The sequence below is a fragment of the Drosophila arizonae genome, chromosome 5 (assembly GCF_054131065.1).
Source record: "Drosophila arizonae isolate 15081-1271.41 chromosome 5, UAZ_ARI_1.0, whole genome shotgun sequence".
NCBI classification, from domain to species: domain Eukaryota; kingdom Metazoa; phylum Arthropoda; class Insecta; order Diptera; family Drosophilidae; genus Drosophila; species Drosophila arizonae.
Genome location: NC_142925.1, coordinates 9,148,398 through 9,172,148, shown reverse-complemented (window position 1 = coordinate 9,172,148; position 23,751 = coordinate 9,148,398). Strand labels below are relative to the sequence as shown.

General features: G+C 37.6%; 3 protein-coding genes and 1 long non-coding RNA gene across 7 annotated transcripts in view; 3 read left to right on the top strand and 1 right to left on the bottom strand.

Moving 5' to 3' along the window:
- Nucleotides 1-18,931, top strand: part of LOC149268464 (uncharacterized) — a 73,511-nt gene extending 54,580 nt beyond the window's left edge. The window contains exon 2 of the long non-coding RNA XR_016270191.1: nucleotides 18,746-18,931. This is a non-coding gene — a long non-coding RNA (uncharacterized LOC149268464). The remainder of the gene's footprint in view (nucleotides 1-18,745) is intronic.
- Dh44-R1 (Diuretic hormone 44 receptor 1) lies at nucleotides 5,887-18,304 on the bottom strand. 3 transcript variants are annotated; one of them, XM_018013424.2, is made up of 12 exons: nucleotides 17,791-18,304; nucleotides 9,992-10,415; nucleotides 9,161-9,362; nucleotides 8,990-9,083; nucleotides 8,737-8,911; nucleotides 8,537-8,613; nucleotides 8,363-8,473; nucleotides 8,082-8,270; nucleotides 7,885-8,000; nucleotides 7,680-7,742; nucleotides 6,500-6,716; nucleotides 5,887-6,414 (listed from the first exon to the last, which is right to left on the bottom strand). In XM_018013424.2, the coding sequence occupies exons 2-12, from the start codon at nucleotides 10,326-10,328 to the stop codon at nucleotides 6,388-6,390; spliced, it is 1,608 nt and encodes a 535-aa protein (XP_017868913.1). In that variant the 5' UTR covers nucleotides 10,329-10,415; nucleotides 17,791-18,304; the 3' UTR covers nucleotides 5,887-6,387. The 3 variants fall into 3 exon arrangements, with proteins under 3 accessions (XP_017868913.1, XP_017868914.1, XP_017868915.1); XM_018013425.2 differs by having other exon boundaries at nucleotides 5,887-6,411; XM_018013426.2 differs by having other exon boundaries at nucleotides 6,500-6,698.
- Nucleotides 18,932-20,653: 1,722 nt separating the features above from the next.
- Nucleotides 20,654-22,451, top strand: Obp50e (Odorant-binding protein 50e). Of its 2 annotated transcripts, none has more exons than XM_018009361.2 (6): nucleotides 20,654-20,797; nucleotides 21,414-21,548; nucleotides 21,607-21,678; nucleotides 21,760-21,879; nucleotides 21,951-22,107; nucleotides 22,180-22,451. In XM_018009361.2, exons 2-6 carry the CDS (start codon nucleotides 21,501-21,503, stop codon nucleotides 22,392-22,394), a joined length of 612 nt encoding a protein of 203 aa, XP_017864850.1. In that variant the 5' UTR covers nucleotides 20,654-20,797; nucleotides 21,414-21,500; the 3' UTR covers nucleotides 22,395-22,451. The 2 variants fall into 2 exon arrangements, with proteins under 2 accessions (XP_017864850.1, XP_089326063.1); XM_089469937.1 differs by having other exon boundaries at nucleotides 20,702-20,850.
- Nucleotides 22,452-23,081: 630 nt separating this feature from the next.
- On the top strand, nucleotides 23,082-23,710 carry LOC108615262 (uncharacterized). The gene is made up of 3 exons (XM_018009617.2): nucleotides 23,082-23,231; nucleotides 23,296-23,458; nucleotides 23,537-23,710. The coding sequence occupies exons 1-3, from the start codon at nucleotides 23,133-23,135 to the stop codon at nucleotides 23,653-23,655; spliced, it is 381 nt and encodes a 126-aa protein (XP_017865106.1). The 5' UTR covers nucleotides 23,082-23,132; the 3' UTR covers nucleotides 23,656-23,710.
- Nucleotides 23,711-23,751: the final 41 nt, after the last annotated feature.

The window sequence follows — 23,751 nt, the reverse complement described above, 5'->3', positions numbered from 1 at the left end:
TTGCTTATGTTGCTGATATTACTGATGTTGCTGATATCGCTGATGTTGCTTATGTTGCTAGTGCTACTGATATTGCTGATGCTGCTTATGTTGCTGATGCTGCTGATATTGCTGATGTTACTGATATTGCTGATGTTGCTGATATTGCTGATGTTGCTGTTATTGCTGATGTTGCTGATATTGCTTATGTTGCTGATATTGCTGATGTTGCTGATATTAGTGATGTTGCTGATATTGCTGATGTTGCTGATATTGCTGATGTTGCTGATGTTAGTGATGTTGCTGATATTGCTGATGCTGCTGATATTGCTGATATTGGTGATGTTGCTGATATTGCTGATGTTGCTGATGTTAGTGATGTTGCTGATATTGCTGATGCTGCTGATATTGCTGATGTTATTGATGTTGCTGATGTTGCTGATATTGCTGATGTTGCTGTTATTGCTGATGTTGCTGATATTGCTTATGTTGCCGATATTGCTGATGCTGCTGATATTGCTGATGTTGTTGATATTGCTGATGTTGCTGATAATGCTGATGTTGCTGTTATTGCTGATGTTGCTTATGTTGCTAGTGCTACTGATATTGCTGATGCTGCTTATGTTGCTGATGCTGCTGATATTGCTGATGTTACTGATATTGCTGATGTTGCTGATATTGCTGATGTTGCTGCTGTTGCTGATGTTGCTGATGTTGCTGATGTTGCTGATGTTGCTGTAATTGCTATCTGCTGTTGTTATAGCTGCCTTATATAGAGCAATAAATTCTTGTGTTGCTGCTACGAATAGAGTTGTTACTGATGCTATTCATGTTGGGGATTCCTCACTGCTCTACTGTTGTTGCAACAGCATAAACTGCGACAGTTACCGACGCTACTCATAAGAGTAGCTGATAATAGCTGCTTTGTTGCTGGTGGTGCTATTTTAGTTAATGTTTCACTTGCAGCTACTGAGGATATTGCTGCGGCAGCTACAGATGGCCATTGCTGCTGCTGTAGCTATTGTTGTTGCAGTGCTCTTAATACAACGGATGCTGCTGCTGCTCAGATTTGATTTCCTTTGTGCTCATTGCTATTGTCATTGAAGTAGCTCCTTTCGATAATTCTATAAATGTATACCTATGCTATCCGAGATGCTCCAGTTGTTGTTGTTGTTGTTGTTGTTGTCACATATGCTGCTGCTATTGTTGCTCTAAATGTTCTAGTTTAAGTTGCTGTCGCTGTTGCTGTTGGCAATGCTTCGCTAGTTGTGGCTCATGTTTTTATTGATGTTTGCTGCCATAGCAATAATTGGTGTTGTTGCTGCTGCTCCTGCTGCTGCTGCTCCTGCTGCCGCTGCTCCTGCTCCTGCTGCTGTTGTTATTGTCAGCTGACTGGCACATGCAATCAATTAAGTCTGCGATTGATCTGATGTCAAATGTTTTGCTACTTTATATTGATTGATTTCTTCCTTTCGCTGTGTGGCGAATAGAAAGCAATCTTGGCTGAATTCTATGGAAACGCCGCAATTGTGCGCAAAATGCTTGGCGGGCAGGCAGCTCGACTGAAGGCGGAGCTCATGAGTTGGCAACTTGAACGTTTAAAGAGTATTTATAGACGGGCTATCAAAATAATTGGTATGCATGAAAGCCAACAGCCAACAGCCAACATGGAGTGTAAGAGAATAGATGATAATACTGATGATATACCCTGTATAAGGAAGTGAAGTGAGAGTTGTTAAAGAAAAAGTCTAAACAGTCTTAAAGAGATTTTTTGCCTATGGTTTTTCTATGTCTATGCTAATTCTCAAGGGCGTTGGCTATTGAGCAGGAGACATAGCTGGACACGCTTCGTCCATCAATTTACATGTATAACTTTATACATAGTAACTAAATATAGTCAAGTTGATTGACAGCCAATTCCATTTTGTTTTGGCGGAAATTGTTTTTTAAACGTTAACGGGCAGTGCTTGAAGTTGTCAGGAGCAGCAGCAGCAGCAGCAGCAGCAACTTCGTCAGTTGACGACAGCAACTTAACGGGAAGAACTTTCTTCACTAATCTCTCGACAGCAGTGACATGCCTTTGGTCAGAGCGAAAATATTTAATTAGCTATAACACAAGACACGCCCTGGGGACTGTCAGGCGGCCGTCCGTCCGACCGGCCAGCCCGCCTAGCCAGACAGTCGAGCCGTCGAGCAGTCGAGCAGTCGAGCGGGCGACTGCCACATCCTGTGCCTGGCGGCCCAGGCACATTTTCCGTGGCATTGGAGCGTGAAACCATGTCGATGGAATTCATTTTGTGGCCTCTAGATTAAAGAGAATTCCCCAAATGAGTCGCCAACTTGGGCGCACAAAGTTCAAGCTTTAATGCCAGCTACTCAAACTGAAATAAATGTGCGAGTCGAGCATAATTAAAATGGATTTGCCGCAACGTGCCATAAATCACAGCAGCATATACCAGAGCGCTGAGAGTTACCTACACTCGAGCTTCATTAATAAGAAATAACTGTAATAAGTTGCTTAGTTATTCATTAAATCCTGGAAATTCCACCGAAATCCATTTTGACAGTCTGCTATGAGCTATTAAATCATTTTTGTCAAAATAAATCTATTTCAGGATCTTAATTATCTTGCCTTTTATAGTTCGACATATGAGCTCAATAATAATTCTTAATACAATTATTATTAATATCTACAGTTTTATTATTAAATTTAAATTTTCCCTTACAAACACAAACGCAAAATTAATGAAAATTAAATTGACATTTCAATGGAATGACACAACTACATATAAGCAAAGGCTTTGCCTCTCTTGAAGTAGAACTGTATATTTATATACTTATGTATATTTTCTCATATAATGCTATCAGGGTATGACTGTTTTATAGCAAAAAAAAAATATATATATATATATATATATTAATTTCATAAGAAATGACAAACTCAAACTTTCACAGCTCGCATCTAGTAAACAGGAAATTATTTAGTTTTCTCGGCATGTTCCAGACAGAGAGTTTTTATTTCGCTTTACCAACTTCTAACTTGTCAATAAGAAACCAAATAAAATAAAATAAAATTGTTTAAAAATAAAAAAATAAAAATAAAAACAACCTTTTTAAGAAATAGTTAAAAAAAAATATTTAAAAATATATATTAATTTATTAAAATATCAAATAATAATTTTTTACGAGCTACAAAAGGGTTATTTGAATACCTCGTATGGCTTTAATAAAAAAAAATATATAAAAAAAAAATAAATAAATAAAATAAAAAATAATTTAATAAAACCATAGCTAAATGAAAACAATTTACAAAAATGTATAATATAAATATCTAAAAATGTGAATAAATGAACATTCCTTAAGCTTCTTTAACTAATTATTAATTTAAGCATCAACTTTTTCTTAGACTAACTAAAATTTCGTGTTGAATTTGAAGCTGGAATTATGTGCTTTAAGGAAAACCAAATGAAATATTGTAAATTGTGTTTTGTGTAACTTGGCTAATTATTTAGCCTTCCGCTGCTGTTGCTGTTGTTGTTGTTGTTGTGCTGGCTTTGTGGCAACATTTTGCGGCCGTCAATTTGGCGGCCCAGCCACACGGCTGACCTTAAACATAATTTTTGGCTGGCAGCGGGTCGAGTGGGTAATGTAACTCACTTTTGATAATGCGGCAACTGGAAATTATGCTCGCCCGTCCGCAGTTAATTAAAGCGCCTTCAAAAATAGAGTGTGTGTGTGTGTTTGTGTGTTTGTGTGTTTGTTTATATCCTCAACAGGCGGCAGCAATTTGAGCGTCTAAGCGACTTTTAATTGAGTTTGCATTTCGCGCTCGTTATGTTGGGCAAGCTTTTGTGCTTCTTTGTTGAAAGGAATGAAGGAATGAAGAAAGCAACGCACAATTTGGTTAATTAAAATGTTACAATTGACGTTGGCATTTTTGTGGCAGTTGCCAGTTAGCAATTGCCAGTTGGCAGTTGCCAGTTGCCAGTTGGCATTCTGTGGTTATCATTGTGCGGGGCCACAAACAGACATACTTTCAAGTGGAAACGGCGCAGTCAGGTAGCAAGTGCCAAGTGTCCTTGTGCTCAGCTGCATTTGATGGGCATGTCTGTGTGTGTGTGAGGGTGTGTGTGTCTGTGTGCCAAAAGTTGTGCACTTCATCAACAGCAAGCAAGCAAGAACATTGCCACAGCCACACACACACGCACACACACACACTCACTCACACAAATGCTACTTAATTTCTACAGTCTGTAAAAATCTTTATTTATTGCAACTAATTTACATAAACATAAAAAACCTTTGCAATTGCCGCCACACATACGAAATGACGCCCACAACAAATGCTCGATTGTTATTATTATTGTTGTTGTTGTAGTTTATTTGGCACTTAAGTGTTTTGAACTTTGCCTCTGTGTGTGTGTGTGTGTGTGTGTGTGTGTGTGTGTGTGTTTGTGTTGGCCCGCAAATATTGCCATTAGCTTAAGTGCAAGCACTCGCTGTTATAACTGTTATACATTTTCGGCACTTACTCGGTTTAACTGTTATATTACTCATATGCCGCGTAGCCAGCGCATTTCCGGCTTAAAGCCGGCGCTAACTGGCATTCCTTAGCCGTGCTATGCACATATATTAATAAACATATTCATTATTTATGCACTTCATGCGGTTGCCTCTACAGCAATGCTCATGTTTTGCATTCATATTGCCCCCTATACAAATGTGTATATATGTACATCTGTGTATATATAGCCAGGCTCGGCTAGCAAAAATATGAATAAGTGGCAGCAGACAGCATGGCTGACCCTAAAATATTCAAGTGTTCTTTATATGCCTTATCAGCATGCACAAGCCGTGTCCTTTGAACTATTTTCAGCTACGTGAACCCATTGAACTCAAGAACTATAAAGTCTGAGCGGCACAAGTTTTGCTAAATTAAAATAATTTTTTACTGAAGACAGCAAAAAATAATTCTGTGAAATCGTCTAAACTTGAAGCTAGATATAAAAAATTGAAATTTACAAATTAGGGTATAGAAATTAAGTTCTGTATAAAAACATATTTTACCAGTAGAAAAACTCGCCCCAAATATTAGTTTTAGGCCTTCGCTAGGGTATTTTCACGTCTGGCCTCCTCTTCACACACAATTTCCACTTGCTTTCTGTGCTCAACTTGGCTCGGCTCATGCAACATTTATAGCCCGTGGAATTGGACGGTGGCAGTGCAATGCATTTTTACGGGCGTCTGCTGCAATGGTTTATTCATAAAGACGCAAACGTCAGACCAGTGGAGCAAAGTCCTTGTTAAGGAGTCCTGCTATGGCACATAGGCGCCATAAACCAATTAAGCTTACGAACTTACCTAGTCGTGATCCATAATTAACAAAAGCCGGCACTGACAAAAGGCGCGTCAAGCAATCAAATTTGAAAGAAAATTTTGCATTAATTTTTATGATTCTGTGAACCGCAAAAAGCAAACACTGCAAAAATGCAATTAAAATAAGAAAAGAAAAAAAAATGATTGCTGCCATTCAGCAACTGTTGCTGGGCGCAACAAAAATTGCTTTGATGTGTGCAGCCGCCTTCCATATTTCCGCTCGTCTGTTTTTCCTGCTTTTTATTATGAAAACAAGAAAATTAAAATTTCATTGCAAAGCAGCAGCACAATAAGCTATCAAAATTAATGATATTTTCCAGACCCAAAGAGTGAGAGAGAGAGAACGAGACGGGAGATAAATAGAATATGCTGATCAAATTTATATGCAAAACATAAAAGAGAAACGAATTTTGTATTTACGAATTGCAGAGATTTATTTATGCTGTGCATTGCAATTATTCAAATGACAGATTCCATTTAACATTTACTTAGCCAGGTGGATAAAATGCGTTGTTGATGCTGCGCTTCGTATACACTCAAATAAATAGTTGCTTTATTAGTTTCATCTTTTTCGTTCTGCTGTGCTTCTTTAACATTTAGTTCTTGACTTATACATAAATACATTTATATAGATTAGTTAAGGTAGCGTTCGCATAGTTACCGATGGGGCGGGAAGGAAAACACTTACAACATCCAACAGTTAGATTTAAAACTACATTTAGCTATGCATTAGTGGAAAGAAGGAAAGGAGAGCTTATCGAATGTTGCGTGTGTGAATCGTGGATTAAAGTAAACTAAAAGTCGAAAATGAATTATTTCAGTTCAGTCTCTTAAGATGCTTGCAACTTGCTTGCCATTTGCTAAAATCTTGACTACTTAGTTGTATAATTTACAGTTTCATCAATGCCAACAACAACATCAATATCCTAGGAGACATCATTTAAGCTGTATGCGAGTGTCTGTGTGTCGGTACGTGTGTGTGTGTGTGTGTGTGTACGTGAGTATTCGTCTCTGTCTGCGCCATTCGTCCTTCTACACAGAGTTCTCCTCGAGTCCCTGCTGAAATTAATCAAAACTTCCTTACGTATTCCATGTACATAAAAGAGAAAAACAACAGAAATTTCTTATTCCATTTTGCATTTACCTTCATTAGGGGACTGACTGCACGCGGCATGACGCTCAGCGTGCTGCCACTCGCTGCATTATTCGTGGGCAGCATATGCAACGCATTGTTCGAGCCACGGTGCAGGGTCAGCGGTGCATGCTGACCCACCAGCGTGGTGGTTGTCGCCGACGATACGCACGATTCCCGCTTGCCACGGCCGTAGTACGAGGTCAATGGGCTGATTACAAATAGACAACTTAATACAAATCAAATCAGCAATTAAATTGGGGCAGGGCTATTAAATGGGGAGCTAAACATATATAGAGTATGTCGAAAACAGTTGAGTTAGAACTAGCTCAAATAAATTTTGTCATTTTAAATATTTAAAAAAATTAATAATAATAATGATAATTATATAAAAAAAATATATATAATTTTAATTTAATATTTATAAAATTATATTTGAACTAGCTCTAACTCAAACCATTGCAATGCTTATAATTGGTTGTATATATACAAATTGGTAGAATTGTCTGGAAATCTCTTAAAATTAACTTTAATATTAATTGTTTTTACTATTAAAAAAAAAAAAATAAAATAAAAATTATTTATATACATAATATATATATTTCTGTAAGAAAATGTAAGGAATAAAAAAAATATAAGTAAATAAATAAATAATATAAAATAAAATAAATAAATAATATAAAATATTTTTAATTTTTTATGCAGCTCTCAAAATTTAATGTCTAGAAATTTTTAGACAAGTTTGTTTTCTTTTTTTAATTTTATAAGAAAAATGTTTTCAAATATAAAAAAATGTATAACAAAAATATATAAAATATATTAAAAAAAAATATATATATATATATATATATATATATATATATATATATATTCAATAAAATATATATTTTTTTGTAATATTTTATATATACAAAAAGAACTAGTTCAAGCGTAAACTAAAATCTGTTTCTGTAAATTGCTCGCTTTACAGCCTTTTCGTTCTTAATATTTCAACTTTAGTCAATGGAACTTAACATAGATTTGAGTTTAAAATTTTAATAGTAATTAACAGCAAAATGAACTAGTTCAGGCGTAACATAATCTGATTGTAGCACCTGCCCGCTCATTACGCTCCTAACAGACACTCATTAAACGCAGCAAGTGCGTGTAATTAAAATCTCCGAAAAAGACTTAAAGACAGTTTTTGCCTTACCGCATGCTTTCAGCGCGAGGCGAACCACCGCCTCCGCTCTTGGAGAAACTTTTTGTTGTATACCTGTCCGGATATTCGAAAGCCGTTTTTAAACCAGCACAGACAGGCAGAGAAGAAGAGAGATAGATAGAGAAAGAGAGAGAAAGAGAGAGAGTATAGAGTGAGATAGTGTTGGTGTGAATAACTATTTGAGAGTAGCACCCACCTTCTGTTCTGGTTGCGTTGGATGTTGCGCGAATCGCGCCAGGTGGATACATGATGTCGCAACGCATTGCGCACCTCCGAGTTGAGGAAGCAGTAGAAGAGCGACACCCAAAAGCCCTGTCAAGCGTAAGAGCAAATATTTGTATAGCCAGCAAAAAAAGAAAAAGAAACAAAAAAGATGCAAAGCCGAGAACTTACCTGGGTGCTGAGCAGAACGGCGCGTAGTACGGCAAACATGTGACCCATTAGGCCCGATTCGGAGGGTCCTGCCAGCACCACCAGGTAGGTGATGCCAAAGAGCGGTATAAGCACCAGCAGGGCCTTGGCCGCCTTGCGATACTGGCGCGTCTCAACGGTATTCGCCGAACGGAGCTTTGTAATGAGTACCTAGGCGAGAGAAAAACAAAAAGCAAAAAAGCAGAAAAAAAACACGGTTGAGCTGTTGGCAATACTCTGTGTGGGCATTTCAAAGAACTTACAAACATGATGCGAAGCAGAAATGTTAAATTGATGATGAGCACCGTGCAGACGGGTCCCTGGAATATCCAGTCAACGTTCGTCTCCTCCATCCAGGGACAGTTGATGTCGTACTGGGCGCGAATAAAACTTTAATGAGCTACCCAATCGAACCCAAAAGTGCAGCTCTCACTCACCTTCTCCACGTTGCTGTTGTAGTTCACTGTCAGGCCCTTGGCCACGGCCCAGGTGACCACAAACAACGCCGGACCGCCTGGCCAAAAAGAGACGAGAAAGCAAAAAGCAGCGGGATAGTAGAATTGGAAGTGTGTAGATGACAGCTTAATTACCCAAGTAGAAGATGAAGAAGAAGAAGAAGAAGACGATGAAGACTTACCCCAGCCAATGGACGCGTAGATATTGAAGCGTATATTATCGCCGGAAAAGGTCTTGACCACCAGCATATAGAGGTAGAGTCCCTCGACCAGCATCCAAAAGAAATTGGTCAGCGTAAAGAAATGAAAAAGCGTGACCAGGGCGATGCAGCTGCTCAGGCCGCTGCGCACCGAGATCTAAGTGCAGAATAGATGGAGGTAAAAGGAAAACAATGAAACGAAATGAGCAATGGACGCTGTCTGGGCATGACTCACCTGCACGGACAGCAAGAGTATCCAGAACAAAGCCGACATGATGTACGTGAAGAACAAATTGGCATGGATGGTGTTGCGTAGGCAACGCAGTTCCCTGCGAGAGGAGAACGAAGCAGGCGGGAGGTAAAGGATACATAGCTATGTAGGTAGATAGAACAGCTAGACACTCACTTGTAGTAGGCGAAAACAATCAGCGCCAGGGTGAGCGAGACCAGGCTTAATGCATAGCCAATATAATAAATGATGGTCGGCAGCTCCACTATCGTCTCGAACTCCGGCACCGTCTCCGTCTCCGCTGGCAAGTGGGCGCAGGCATCGTAGTTTGTGTACTGCGCCCAGCTGCCATTCAAGTGGCAAAAGCGTGTTGCATTCTCTGTGGAGTCCGAAATGTTGCAAAGGTGAAAGGTAAAGGCGAGGGTTATATCATGTGTACAGTGAAAACTCTATGAACTGACTGTACTTTGGGTACAGTATTAGGAACGAGATACAATCTTTAATTATGTTTAGTATATATTAAATATACTACTATATATACTATATATATATATGATAAGTACATTTGTAGGTTTTATCATACATTTCTTTGGGAAATTTAGTACATTTAAAAAATAAGTAAACTTAGTCAATTTAAATGTAAAGTATAATTTCTAGTACCAATAGTTCATTTACTACATAAAGATAATTTAGTAAATTTAGAACATTTGGTACATTTAGTACACTTAAAGAAATTGTAAATATCAGATATAAAAAATTATTAGTATATTTCGTTGATGTTTAATATATCTAGTAGACTTTTAGTATTTAGTACATTTAGAGCATTTAGTACATGTATGGGAATTTCATGTTTTATGTAAGGAAAAGAAAAGCTAAAGACAAATGAGGAAATATGAAGCAAAATTGTTATATATTTGCTATCAGCTCAATCAATAATACAAATTCATAGCCGATGTTCCACAATGGCAGTTTTCACTGTATTTTCATAGATGATTGCACTGTACTCACTGCTGCTGTCGTAGTGTATGCCCTGCAATTCGTCCATGCACTGCAGCACGGCCAACGTGCCCCGGGCCGTGCGTGGCCAGCAGAGTATCGAATCGAATTGAGTGAGGCAATGGTCGCTGGCATTGCCATAGGTCGATGTCTCGATGTGCTGCTGCAGCAGGCAATTCAGCTCGACGCTTTGATTGATCGCATCCAGATTGCTGGCTGACCACACGTTGCTGCTGCTGCTGCTGCTGCTGCTATTGTTGTTGTTGTTGTTGTAGATGTTGTCGCTGTTGTTGTTGTTGCTGTCATTGCTTATAGTGTTGGTGTTGTCGTCGTTGTTGTCGTTGCTCATTGCTGCAGCTCTCGTGCCCGCTCTGGCAGCGGGCGCCTCTCACACTCGGCTCGACCCTGGCATGACCGGCGTCTACAGTGTTGTTACCTTTGGGAACATTCAAATTAGAAAGGGTTGCGCTGAGAACAAAATTGTTTGATTGAATCACGTTCTATAAACCAGAAGCCATTAAAAGCCAATCAAAATTACTGAGAGATGGCAGAAACTTCCCGTTCAGGCTAGAAGGCTGAGTTTATTAAATGCTTCCGAGTAGGAAATACACAAATATATATATATATGAGCGTGTACTGAAAATATATATATTATTTATTCGTTGAATGTTTCTTTCATCTGATGTCCATTTTTAATTTTTCGATTAAATCAGCAACAAAAAAATTCGCCTCTATCCTGAATCACTCCAACTTTTACTCTAAGGACTTTAAGGACAAGAGACATAAAAATTGATATATCAGCTCATATAAGACATATATATATTTCGAGCAGTTCCGCTTTTTAATAGCTCAACAATTGGCTCAGTTACAAGGGAACTTTTAATACCTTAAAGCCGTAAACTCAATACTTCTCATATACGCTTATCTTTACATGTGTGTTTATGAAGTACATAAAATGATGTCACATGTCAAATAAAAACCGCTAGCAATAACTCTTAAAAGTGTTGCGGCCGTAGACCGCACTTAAAGCATGTAAATTGTGCCACGAAATGGCTTGAAGCTAACCCAGAACAGGACAAACCGCAAAATGGCTAAGAAAACAGTGTTATATGGGTGCGTGCCTGTGTGTGTGTGTGTGTGTCTCTAGGTTGAGGCATGGGCACGGCAACAGGGATCTAGTCCAAACAACCGCAGCTTCCGGCTACTAAACTTTCTATGTAGATGTGTGTGTGTGCGTGTGTGTGTGTGTGAGTTAATTGCGCTGGCCAACAAAGAAGCCAGCGTCAGGGACAACAGTTTAAAGGGCTATAAAATCAATGAGGAAAATTGCATTTTATGCCCAACGACTTTAACTTGGCCTAGACACATTCTGTTGCCTGATTTATTAATATCACATGAATCTCCCAGGCGAGCAGGCGTGGCAGGAAGCCGTAAAAATTCATTAGCCAGCACAAAACTTGGCCATCAACGACTGCCTGCCTGACTGACTGACGGACTGATAGTGGAGTAAGGGCAGCGAAAAGAAAACAAAAAAACCTATAGGATATAGACCAAAAGGTAGCGCACGTTAGAGAAATTAAAGGCCAGACAGTTAGCAAAGGGGCGTGGCCAGCAGGGTCTACTCCTACAGCCTTCAAGTCAGCAGGACCCAAATCTTGCATTTATATGCCGATAATAAATGGCATAAATGATGCATCGTTACATTAATGCATGGCATAAAAAACTCACACACACACACACATGGACAAATATAAACAGATAATAAATATGTAGAAGCTGTGCCCAGCCAAGCGTGCGGCACAGTGCGCGCGTGTAGTATGCGAACGGGTGGCATGAGAAGGCGGAAGTGGTTTTTGTGCTGCTGTTCAGACCGTAAAAGGGTTTCGCATCCAATACTCGTAGTGGCTTTTAATGCATGTGTAGGGGCGGCATAAATAAACACAGTTTACGGTAAATAGCTAACAATTATTTATGTATTAGTAGGCGGCAAAAATAAGGGGCAAAAAGATTCAAATGCAAATGGAATGTTGAATGCTGAAAGTTCAGCTCATGAATATTTCAGCAAATATTCAACTAATAAATAATGAAAATGCATAATTGAATCAAAAACTTGTAAAACATTAGTGTAAAAAATAGTAAAGTATAAAATTTTTATTATTTTTTCTTTTTTCATATTTTACAAATACGAATGAATCACTTAAAAGAATAAAAACAAACAAAAAAAATATTTACAGTAAAAATTGATATTTTTGTATATATATTTTTATATAATTATTTATGTATATGTATATCTATGCATATATATATAAATATATATATATACATATTTTTTTTTAATAAATTTTTTATAATTAATTTATGTATACATTTTCTTAAAGCAGAATGCTTTCATTTGTTATTAATCATTATTTAATTTTATCAGAATCCTATAAAAACCAAAATTTGTATAAGCAAATTGAAAATAATATATGTATGTAATATTATATGAACATTATTATTAGCACTAGAAGCTTTAATATTCATTAATATTTACATTAATTTAATAATACTATATTAGCATTCACAATAAAATGATTTCATTTACATAGCACAAAATATGAATATTAATATTAAATAATCATTAAAAAAAAAAAAAACACCGCACCGCACCAGACTGCATCCGATCAGCACCAGATCAGGAGCTCGACTGATCGAGCTCTGTAGACTACCATCTGGCTCTCCCCTTTACCTGACAGAAGATCACTCATCAGCCCATGAGTTCTTTTATGCTAAGCTCTATTGGTGACTCACTCAGGAAGTCTTTGTCGCTCATTAGGCGCAGAGCTGAGAGTAATTGGTGTAAGGAGATGGATGCTTAAATAGGCAGGTAGACGAAAAACTTTATATGGATGACTCTGGCATTATATTTCTACATTCCTGATCAAATTTTTATTTATATTTCCCTTTATCTCATACTCCTCTCTCTCTCTCTCCTTTTAACTATTACTAAACCCACACACTCTCTGTGATACACTTGTCTTACTAAACACATCCCCCACTCCAAAAAGCTAAAATATGCAGCTTCACTTTATTTTAATGAATGCTCTGCGTACAATGCATACATATATAAAATTTTCATTATGCCTGAGCTCTTAATGTTTCGTTGCCTTTTAGCTATTACTCACATACAAATAAACACATAACATATACATATGCATATCTAACTGAACTGTCTGCATGTGGGTGCTCTACATTTCTGACTCACTGTGCACTCATAATTTCTTTTGTTTTGTTCAACGCCTTTTTGCTGTAATTGTCTGTGTTGTTGTTGTTGTTGTTGCTGCTGCTGATGCCGCCTAGCTCGTAAATTAGCGCCATATAAAGCCGGCGAGTAGATTATTTCTGCACATGCCCGAAGCTTAGTTGCTTTTAGCCCAGCTTTCATTAGCCACGTTAGCTGTTGTTAGCAATTGTGGCCTGCCACAATTTTAAGGCCAAAATTTTGCTATTTTGCCTAGCAACCAAACTCGAGCATCTAATTGGCTCATAAATAATACACGAAAGACAAAACAAAAGAACAAGAAAAGGAAATGGCAAATATAGAAAAATTAAAATGGAAATTTGATTGCTAATTGCATATTTGATTTCAATTAGCCGCAACGAGATGCCAGCACAATTCATTGGGCCCAAATGCAAATTCGTTTTGACAGCTCGACACACACACACACACACACACACACACACAACGCACAGCACACACATACATATATGGAAGGAGAGAAATGAAATGTGTTCATCTGACAATCTCATTTATGACGTTCACAACTTGATGAATGTCCGGCTTGCATCATAAAATATTTTCAGCTTGGCCAAATCAACGTAAATATAAAAAGCACATTAGGAAAACTGCTGCCGGCTGGCGGAAAACTGAAAGGAGAAAGAATGAATGTTTTCAATGTGAAGGAGAGACTACCGAATATCCCTTTGGCTTACAAAAAAAAAAACAAAAAATTGATAATATATTTTATTTATAAGTTTTACTGAAGTTTAATTAGTTATAAGATGATAACAAAAAAAAAAATACTAAAAATAATATACGATATTAAGTTATTATTATTAAAACTTTAATACCATTCATAATATACTAAATAGATTTTACTATATTCTAATTAAATATACTATCAGAAATAAAAAATAAATAAAAAAACACACTTTTTTTCTCTATATTTATACAATACAATATAAAATATTTTACAATCCATAATAAATGAATTAAATATAATATTCGCTAAATATAATATACCATACTTAATATTGCATATACGATAAACAAAAAACTTTATAGAAAGTAAATAACTTTATACGATATTCAACATAATATGCGAAAATCAATCAAACCCCCAAACTGCTAGAAATCAAACTTTTTATTTAATTTGAAGTGCCCAACCTAATTTCTGATAAACTCCTCGGAAAACATTCCCTTTTATCTGCAGGGTATCAAAAGGACACATATGTACGTAGTTGAGCAAATAAAATGCAAACGCACATTCACACACACTCATACACACACACACACATAAATAGCAGCAGAGCCAATGGATATACGCTAAAGGGCATCTGTGGGCGGGGCGCCGGCCCAGTGGGCGGAGGTAATGTATAACGTTTGCTTATTTGCTGTCGCATCCTTGCCTCGTAGCTCCCAAGTCCCCATTTCTTAGAGTCCGGCTATTATAGAAGATTGTATCTAATCTCGTGCGATTGCACACAATGGATTTGCCAAAGGCGACAACAAACACACACACACACACGCACACACGCACACATAGAGAGAGACGTTTAGTTCGGTGTGTGCAATGTCTGAGTGTGTGGATCGAATTCCTGCGGCCGAATGAGTACCGCAGTGTTAGGAATGCGAATTGCTCACACCTCACTCCACGCTTCTTGTTCTCTCCTCGTCCAGTCTCCATCTCCGTCTCCGTCTCCATCTCCATTCTGTGCGAGCTTCTGCAATTTCCGGCTGCTGCTCTAATGCTTATAAATGTTTACGCTCCTCGTTGCCTCTCGTAATTGTCGAGCATTCCGATATATAGAATTGAAAATATAATAATAATCATACAAGAGACCAACTCACACACACACACACACACGCACATTGGGGCAATTGTTTGGCAACACTAAATGGCTGCGGTTGAAGCGGCAGCTCGCCAGCTGTCGGCCTGCCGCTGACATGCGTAGACAAGTCGCGGTTGAATTGAAGACATTTTCATTATCAAGAGACAATAAAGCGCCAGGACGCACACAGGCCACACAATAAGCCAGGATGCGCATGGGCAACAAAAGGACAGCGCAGCTTGATTGCTATTTTTAGCTTTTGCTGCTCTGTTTCAGCGCTCATTATTGTAGCTCATTAAATTTTATATGAACACACACACACACACACACACACATACACAAAGCGAACAATGAGACTATGGCGCACTTAAAAATTTATAAGCAAGCATTACGCATACGACGCGTGCGCCCCAAGCAAATGTTAGCAAGCGATATAGCCCACCTCTGGGCATACCGTATCCCATCTTCGTTTAAGAAATCATTAACCATTAAATTAGAAAACTATGCATGTTCACAGGTGCATCTAAAGCTGATTTAGATATGCTTTAAGGCTCAGCTGGGTTAAGAGTTTTGATTAGATTTAAGTTTTTTAATATGGAAAATAAGTAAAAATTTAGAGACATGAGTTAAATGTATTTATAACAATGCCTAAAGCTGGGCTGAACTATTAAAAACTAATCCCAACAACGACGACTATAGTAAATATATATGAATGAATATACTATTTGTATTGTAGTATATGAAACATTAGCCACTTGAATTATTATCTCATACAAAATTAACATAATTTTATAATATAAAACCCACATCTGGATAGGAGTAATGATATGGATTGAAGTAGCTCGATTATGATTAATCAACTGAAATCTCTCTAATAATTTAAATAAGTTTCATTAACTTAGTAGATATTCATTTCTGCTTTCCTTTTTCGCTGCTTTGGATATTATTATTATTATTATTATTATTATTATTATTATTATTATTATTATTCGAGTATATTTTACGAATAAATCTAATTTGATAGATTTTCTTACTACCTTATTGTTATTTATCGATAGCAAGCAAGCGATAATTTTATATAATCGATATATCAGTCTACGTTGATTGTATTTCTAATATTTCCTGGAAATTCTTTATTTATTTTCATAATTCTAACTATACCCAATAAAGGCTAACTTTTTTGCTTCAGGAGCTATTAACTGTAATCTATCGATTTCTATTAAAGCCAATACTAAACCGCATAAAGAGTATCAATATGTTCCTGAATATTTCTGTAATATTCTTATTTCCATTGATTTTCACCATTCAGAACCCGTTATCTCAAATGTTAACCAACTTTCATTTGCATAAGACTTTGATACGCGATCCGTTTACAATGCCTTAAAAGTAGAAGTTCGCCTAGAAAGATGCCTCCCTCAGGCACAATCTCAGTCACACATTAATGTATACAATGTAATATAGATGTGTGTGTGTACATAGATCGACTGGGGCATAAAAGTTTTGTGGCAAGTGTTTTATTTTTTCTCATGTTCTCTCCCAACCGACTTTTATGCATCCGCAGGCAGCAATGAAATTTGATGATGGGCAACATGAAAAGGCACAAACGTCAAAAGGTTGGGCAAAGGTTTAAATATTGCCTTGCGTCTGCCACACAGTGGTGCGGGTAGTGGATGAGGGGGTGGGGGCTTGTATATGGGCCAGGCTGAGCTGGAAGAAAGCGACAAGCGATGCTTGTCTAGACGACCATCATAATTTGCACACATCCGCTTGGCTCTCGCTAGGACACGCCCACACCTGGCTGTTGCCCAACAAAAACTTGATGGTCTGCCATTTCGAACTGGATCAGTGGCCATTGCCAACAAGTGTTGCGTTTTATTGTCTCGCCATTAACGGTTTTCCGTTTCAGCTTCTCCTTTCTTTTTGGTTTTTTTTTTTTTTTTGGGACACGTGCAGCATCACAGCCCGGAACGGCACGCGCTGCAACTACGTGAGAGCTCGAGTGGCTGAGTGTGGCTGAAGCTGTGGCTCTTTTGGAGATGCTGCTAACAAGCTGGGGATTTATATTCGGCTGTTGGCTCGCATAAATCCATAAAAACTTGCACAACAAAAGCTAAATAAGACAAACAGAAAACCTGAGTGTATTTAGGGTGATGGAGGAGTCGGACTGCGTTGCTGTGTGTGTGTGTGTTGGTGTGTGTGTGTCCATGTGTGCTGCGAAATCTGTTATTTATTGAGTCAATAAAAATTTGGTTTAATGCATTGCAAGTTTCCTTTTCTTTTTGTCAGAGATTTGCCAACAGATTTACGGCCTTTGTTACGGGGCTATCGAACGGCAGCTTCATAAAGGAAATCAAATTTGTGCGAGGCCTAAAAGTAGGCAACAAGTTTTCCCAATTGGCAGCCATTGTCCGCTCTGCGTTGCTAGGGCTATCCATATCAATATGTATTAGAGTTACATTCATTCGTCTTCTTTTTTTTTTGTGGCAATCGATACTGCACTTGTTGTGCACACACACACACAGGCACACGCACACCCAACAACAAGGGGGCCAATTGGCAAGCCTTTGTGCGGCGTGTTACTGGGGCGTGTATTGCTTACTCGCTTGGCATTTTAATTAAAGCTGCAAACAGTAACTGATTGTTGTTACACACCAGACGCACACACACACACCCGCTCCTACTGCCACACCCACACACACAGACACACGTATTGCACATACCTTTCGTGTGCTGGCCGCAGCTAACGCTAGATTTCCCATTTGACCACAGCTTGGGCAAACGATTTGCTTATCCTTTCTGTTCCTTTTGCGCTGGCTTAAATGTACTTAACGCCTGCTAAGCTGCGAAATGATTATGCTTAAGCGTTTATTACTTGTTTGTTGTGGTTGTCTTGGTTATAATATGCACAAGCACACACACACATACACACATACAGCTACACACATCAGTTGTTGTTCTGATTTACGCATTTGTATGCTGGATTAATTGCCATGACATTTGCTTGCGGCTGCCGATAATTTATATACACAAATTATTATTATATGTATATTTTTGTTGTGCATTTAAACAATAAATTAAATATATATTTTTTTTTTAACTTGACACAATTTTTATTAATTTTTGTTTTTTAATATTTATTTTTTCGCATTTTTTGCGATTATTTTATCTAAAATTTAACTTTAGACCCAGCCTAAAGCCTAGCCGCTCGCTTTACGAACCGCACTCGCCGAGAAGCCGCTGATAACTGAAGGCTTCGCATCTTAACAAGCTTCCAGTTCTTACCACTTTAAGGGCTCGGCAAAATGGCGCGAAAGTTTTTGCGTTCCACATGGAAAAAGCTCTGCGCGAAAGCTGCGTTCCACTCAAGCAACAAGACGACGGATGCTTCGGCTGCCAAGCAACAGGTGTGCGTGTGTGTGTGTGTGTGTGTGTGTGCGTTCGTGTGTGTGTGTGTCTGCGTGTGTGCTTAGCGAATTTTGTCTAAAATTTTGTAAGGAAATGCAATTTGTTCTTTATTTTTTGTCTACTGCTAATCCGCTCATTTGATTTATGTAAATATTTATTAGAGGCACTGTTTGCTCGGCACTTCGCTGCCCTGGCAAGGACACTGTTTGTTTAGGTGGCTCTATTGGCCATGGTAAACATGCTGGCAAAAAAGGATATATTAGTTTTGAGTTTTTTTTTTTTTTTTTTTTTTTTTTTTTTTTTTTTTTTTTTTTTGTATATATGTATATTTTAAGCGCTGAATCTGTACAATGCAAGTTTAGTACCTTAACAACACAATTCGAATTTTTATATAACACCTAACCTTCTGATGTATTCAGGAGGACTTACAAATATATATTTACAAGTATCCCTAAACGACTTATCTCATATTTTTGGCAAAACCCAAGCGTTTTAAATTAGTTTTGAGTGGCAGCAGCCGCCATATCGTTCTTTGAAGCAGCATTGAGCTCTAATCAAATTAAACTCGAGTGCGACGCGTGTCGACATTTATTAAAAATCCAAATATGCTCCAGGTGCGCCGAAATTGCCGGAAAGCAAACTCAAATTGAAAACGAAGCAAAACAAATGGAAAATGGAGAATGCAAAAAGAAAAAAAATGAATCAGTGCCAAACAATGCTAACCCAAAGCACACACACACACAAACAATCATACGCAAACACTCAAACACACACAGGCGGGCGCACTCACGTATTTAAATAAAAAGCCAACATGGAGCCTACTGATAATAACACAATGACAAAACATTTTTTTTTTTTTTTTTTTTGGCCACCTTCCCTCATAATGTATAAACAGCTGAGGGCTGAAAATGTGTCTGACACATTCGCCAAGCGTCCTTAACAGCTTAACAACAACAACAACAACAGCAACAACAATAACGAGAACAAGCGAAACCTTCTAAAAATGCTAATGTCAACTGCCAGTGGAGAGCATTTAAATTCCATTTGAAAAATTCATTGCCAAGAGCAAAGACATGTTCGCCGTAAATGTCCTGCGTGCGTTGTATGCGCATATCCTTATGCATATTAAAGCAGCGAAGGACATGTCAATTGAATTAAATGCCAAGCATTTTAGCTCTGCTAAACAAGCCATAAAAGTGATTTTTCAGTGTGTGTGTGTGTGTGGTTGTGTGTGTGTGTTGAGTCTAAAACGCTTTCACTTCGAATCCTAGATTGATTCGCTAAGACAGACAAAAGTTTTTCAATTTAACAGCAGCAGCAGCAGCTGGAAAAACTATCAGAGTTAACTGTTTGATTTTCTTTTTGGCCAAAGAGCTAAGCGAAATTTCTTGGCAAAGGGTGAATGTGCGTAGATAGCTATTGTTATAAATTAAGCTTAGCTAATGATAGACAGGCGAATACCCTGTAATTCAAGTAGCTGAAGTCTTTACACTTTGCAAAGCGTCGACAGCTTGGCTGAGCCAAGTTTTGCTAGTACAACGGGACGTATGCGCAATTGAAATAGATTTACAGCCTAACTGCTGCCTAACTGCTTTCACTTTTCCCTTTCCGGCAATTTATGTTTTATAGGCTTTTTAATATGGCCAACTTCTTTAGCCCCCTTAGAGCTTAGCTAACAAGCTTTAGCTTTTATAGCATGTCGCATGCTTAACTTCAATTGTTATGATTAAAGCCTGAATACTTTTCAAATTCCGCAGCAAATCTTAAAAGCAACCGCAACTTCAAAGATTTGCAGTCTTTAAGCTATGAAAAAATGTCGTCAATGCTTGTCTTAGCGGTTCAGCCAAAAGTCGAGCATGTGACACCGAAACCAAAGTTGAGATGAATACGCAGACGATGCTGACAAAGTTGTAGCTGAACAATGGGCTAACTGAGCCAGCAGACAAGTGAGTAGCTTAGCAACAACAACAACAACAACAACCATGAAGAATCTTATTATGCATAAAGCTCAGCCGAGCGTGAACTAACTTCTTCTGAAGGCTGCCGCTGCACTGATAAACGAAATTGAGTCGTAAAATAATGTGTGAGCAATGCTAATTAGATTACGAAATATTATAAAATTATAGAAAGATGTAAAATATATTTTTAAAATATTTGTATTAATAATAAAATGACATTTTGTGTACCAAAAATGTATGGCAAAGCTCTAGCCTTTTCGACTCAGTAGTAGTCAAATTTATCAAAATGAACACATAAATAAATTTGGAAAAAAAAATTCCAAATTACATAGCAAATTTTAGTCACAAATGGGGCGTACGTAAGGTAAAAATTTTTGAAGAAGTTGCACAAGTGCTAGGTGTGAAGTATTACTAAAAGTAATATAATTTATGTTTTTATTTAAAATATAGAATTATTTACACATGAATATCTAACAGAGATCTAATATTTACCGAAGCCAATTTACATTTACAAACTGTTTCATCAGTATAAAATCAATTTGCCAAATCTGACATCACCGAGTACGCCTAGAAGGTTCCCTAAAAAAACATCCCATTGACAATAACAAAGCAATGTCTAGTCGCACATTATTTTGTCATTTTTAGGCCTGATTGAATCTAAATCAGAGTGTTTAGTGTGTATTAGCTGGCATTTGGTTTATCTGCTGGTATTTCCCCTGAACTACAGTTTAGGCGCCCCACGGTCACGCACGGTGTCCGCTCAGCTAGGTGAAAGTAATTCCCATATCAGTCGACGCACTCGAGCCATCAGTTGGTCAACATTTTGTTATTCTCGATGTGTCACCTTCAATGGACGCATTGAACCACGTTCACGTTAATTTTATGTTTTTTATTATTATTATTTTGTTTTTTCTTTTTTTTTTCATGGCGATGACGATTACAAACTCATTAAACTATAATATCTGAATGACTATATAAAGCCTCGTTGGGTTGGCGCACAAATTTTATTCGTTTTTCCGCCACACGTTCGTGCGAAGCCAAAAACCAAATAAAAAAACTTGCGCAAAATGCAGACGAGAAAAGTTGAAAAATTTGCGGGCGTTGCATTGTTAATGGTAAGTAAATACCCTTTAATGTTGGGACTCCCCCTGCTGATTACTAATTCATGCGCAGCTGCTGATGATGCTGAGCCCCGCCCAGGCCGCCGCCTACAATTGTTCAGCGCCGCCGAGCTTCAACAATTTCGTAAGTACATTATGAATGCCTGAATAATGAATGCGATTTCGCAAATATTTTTAACATTTTATGTTTTGTTTTCATTTTCAGGATGTGAACTCGTGCTGCCGGACGCCGGAAATCAATTTGGGCAACGTGCCACAGAAATGTCAGCAGCACGTGAACCAACTGAAGTCTGCCAATCCCAAATATCCAGCCTATGCGCATCTGGTAAGCTAAAAGTTTAGAAATATCAATTAGATTCACACTCATCCGAGTTCTTTGCTCCTCTGTTCTTTCAGTGCTATCCGGAGTGCATCTATAGAGAGACTGGCGCCCTGATCAATGGCCGCTTGCAAATGGACAAGGTGCGCGAGTATTTGCAGGAGCATGTGCATCGACGTGATCGCGAGGTGGTGCCACACATTGTGCGCTCCTTCGACACATGCCGCAAAAACAGTGCGTATACGTAATATACAAGAGACTTTATATGCCAAGAAATACAATATGCCAAGAAATACATCTATTTAGTTCACGGCCATTTGAAGTCCGCCAATCTGGAGAGCTATAAAGTGCTGCCCCAAGGCTGTTCGCCCTATGCAGCGATGCTCTACAGCTGCGTCAATGCGGAAACCTTTCTCAACTGCCCCGCCAAGCTGTGGAAATCGGACGAAAAGTGCCTGGTGGCCAAGGAATTTGCCCGGCAGTGCAACCCACTGCCCCACGTGCCACTGCCCATGAGCTGAGCCACCTGAAAATATTTTGTAATTTGACTATATAAAAATATAAAATTTTCAAAATTATCTAAGCATTTTTGTTACTAAATGCAATATATATTTATTTTTTATTATATATATGTATTCAATAATTATTTGTTAAATATTTTTCCATTATCAATTTTTTTTTTTTTAATGTTTTACCTTTGTTTATTTTATATATTTTTGTTTCGTATGTTTTTATGTTATTTTTTTTTTTTTAATTTTTATCTAATTTCTTTGTACATATATAGTTTTTAAAGGCATAATATCTACCTTATTTATTTATTTATTTTTTTCTTTATTATTATTTATTATTTTATTTGAATAAATTTTGAGTTGTTTTTGTGTATATCAAATTTTTCGATTTTTTTTTTTTTTTAATTTCCCACATTTTCTAAATTATAGTTTTTTTTTAATATTTTTTTTTTTATTATTAATATTTATATATTATATTTCATTTAAAATATACGTATTTAAAAATTTAATATTATTTTTATATATTTGATCTATTTAAAATATCATTAAAGACTTGTGTAATAACTGGAATCTTCCTATATCATTAATATTTATTTTATAATCTGAATGTTTTGATCGATTTCCATGCCCATTTAATGAGCCATGTCAAGCCGCGTCCGGCTAATGATCTCTGCCAGGGCTCATTCAAGGTCCAGTTACCAAAGAGTTCGGTTCGATCTCAGATCTGTGTAGTTTTTACTGTTATTTGTCATGAATCATTCCATTGTACTGATAATTAGCTGTCTGCTGCTGTGGAGCAATGTTCGAGCTGCGTTCAAGGACTTTGTTGTGGAGCCAGGAAATGAAAAGGTTTACAGTAAACACACACTACAAATAACTACAAATATATAAATGTTAATTCATCTACCAACAGTTTGAGTCCAATAATGACTTTAGCCTGGGCTGCGCTGCCGAGGAATCTGAGCACTTGATATCCTTTCAGGATGTGGAACAGGATGGCGTTATAGATACACAGCTGCTGCTCTCAGCGCTCATGCAGCATGCTCAACGTCTGGGCATGAGCCTGGACCAATTGGGTGGGTATTAAGCTCTATTCGTATATCATTTCAATTTACATACATATACATATGTATTTGGGCTTATTTAATGTGTAGCAAATCAAGCGCAAACAATAGAATCAGATGATTTACTGGAAGCGGAACTTGGCTGCGGCTCAACTGAGTCGCTCAGCTATCATCATCAGCCCAGCTGGTATGATGTGTTCTTCAGCTAATTCTGAAGAGCAGCTCGAAACAGATCTCCAATAAAAGATCATTCATAAGGAAATTTTATGCGAAACATTTTTTAGTACAATAAAAGTTTCTAAAAA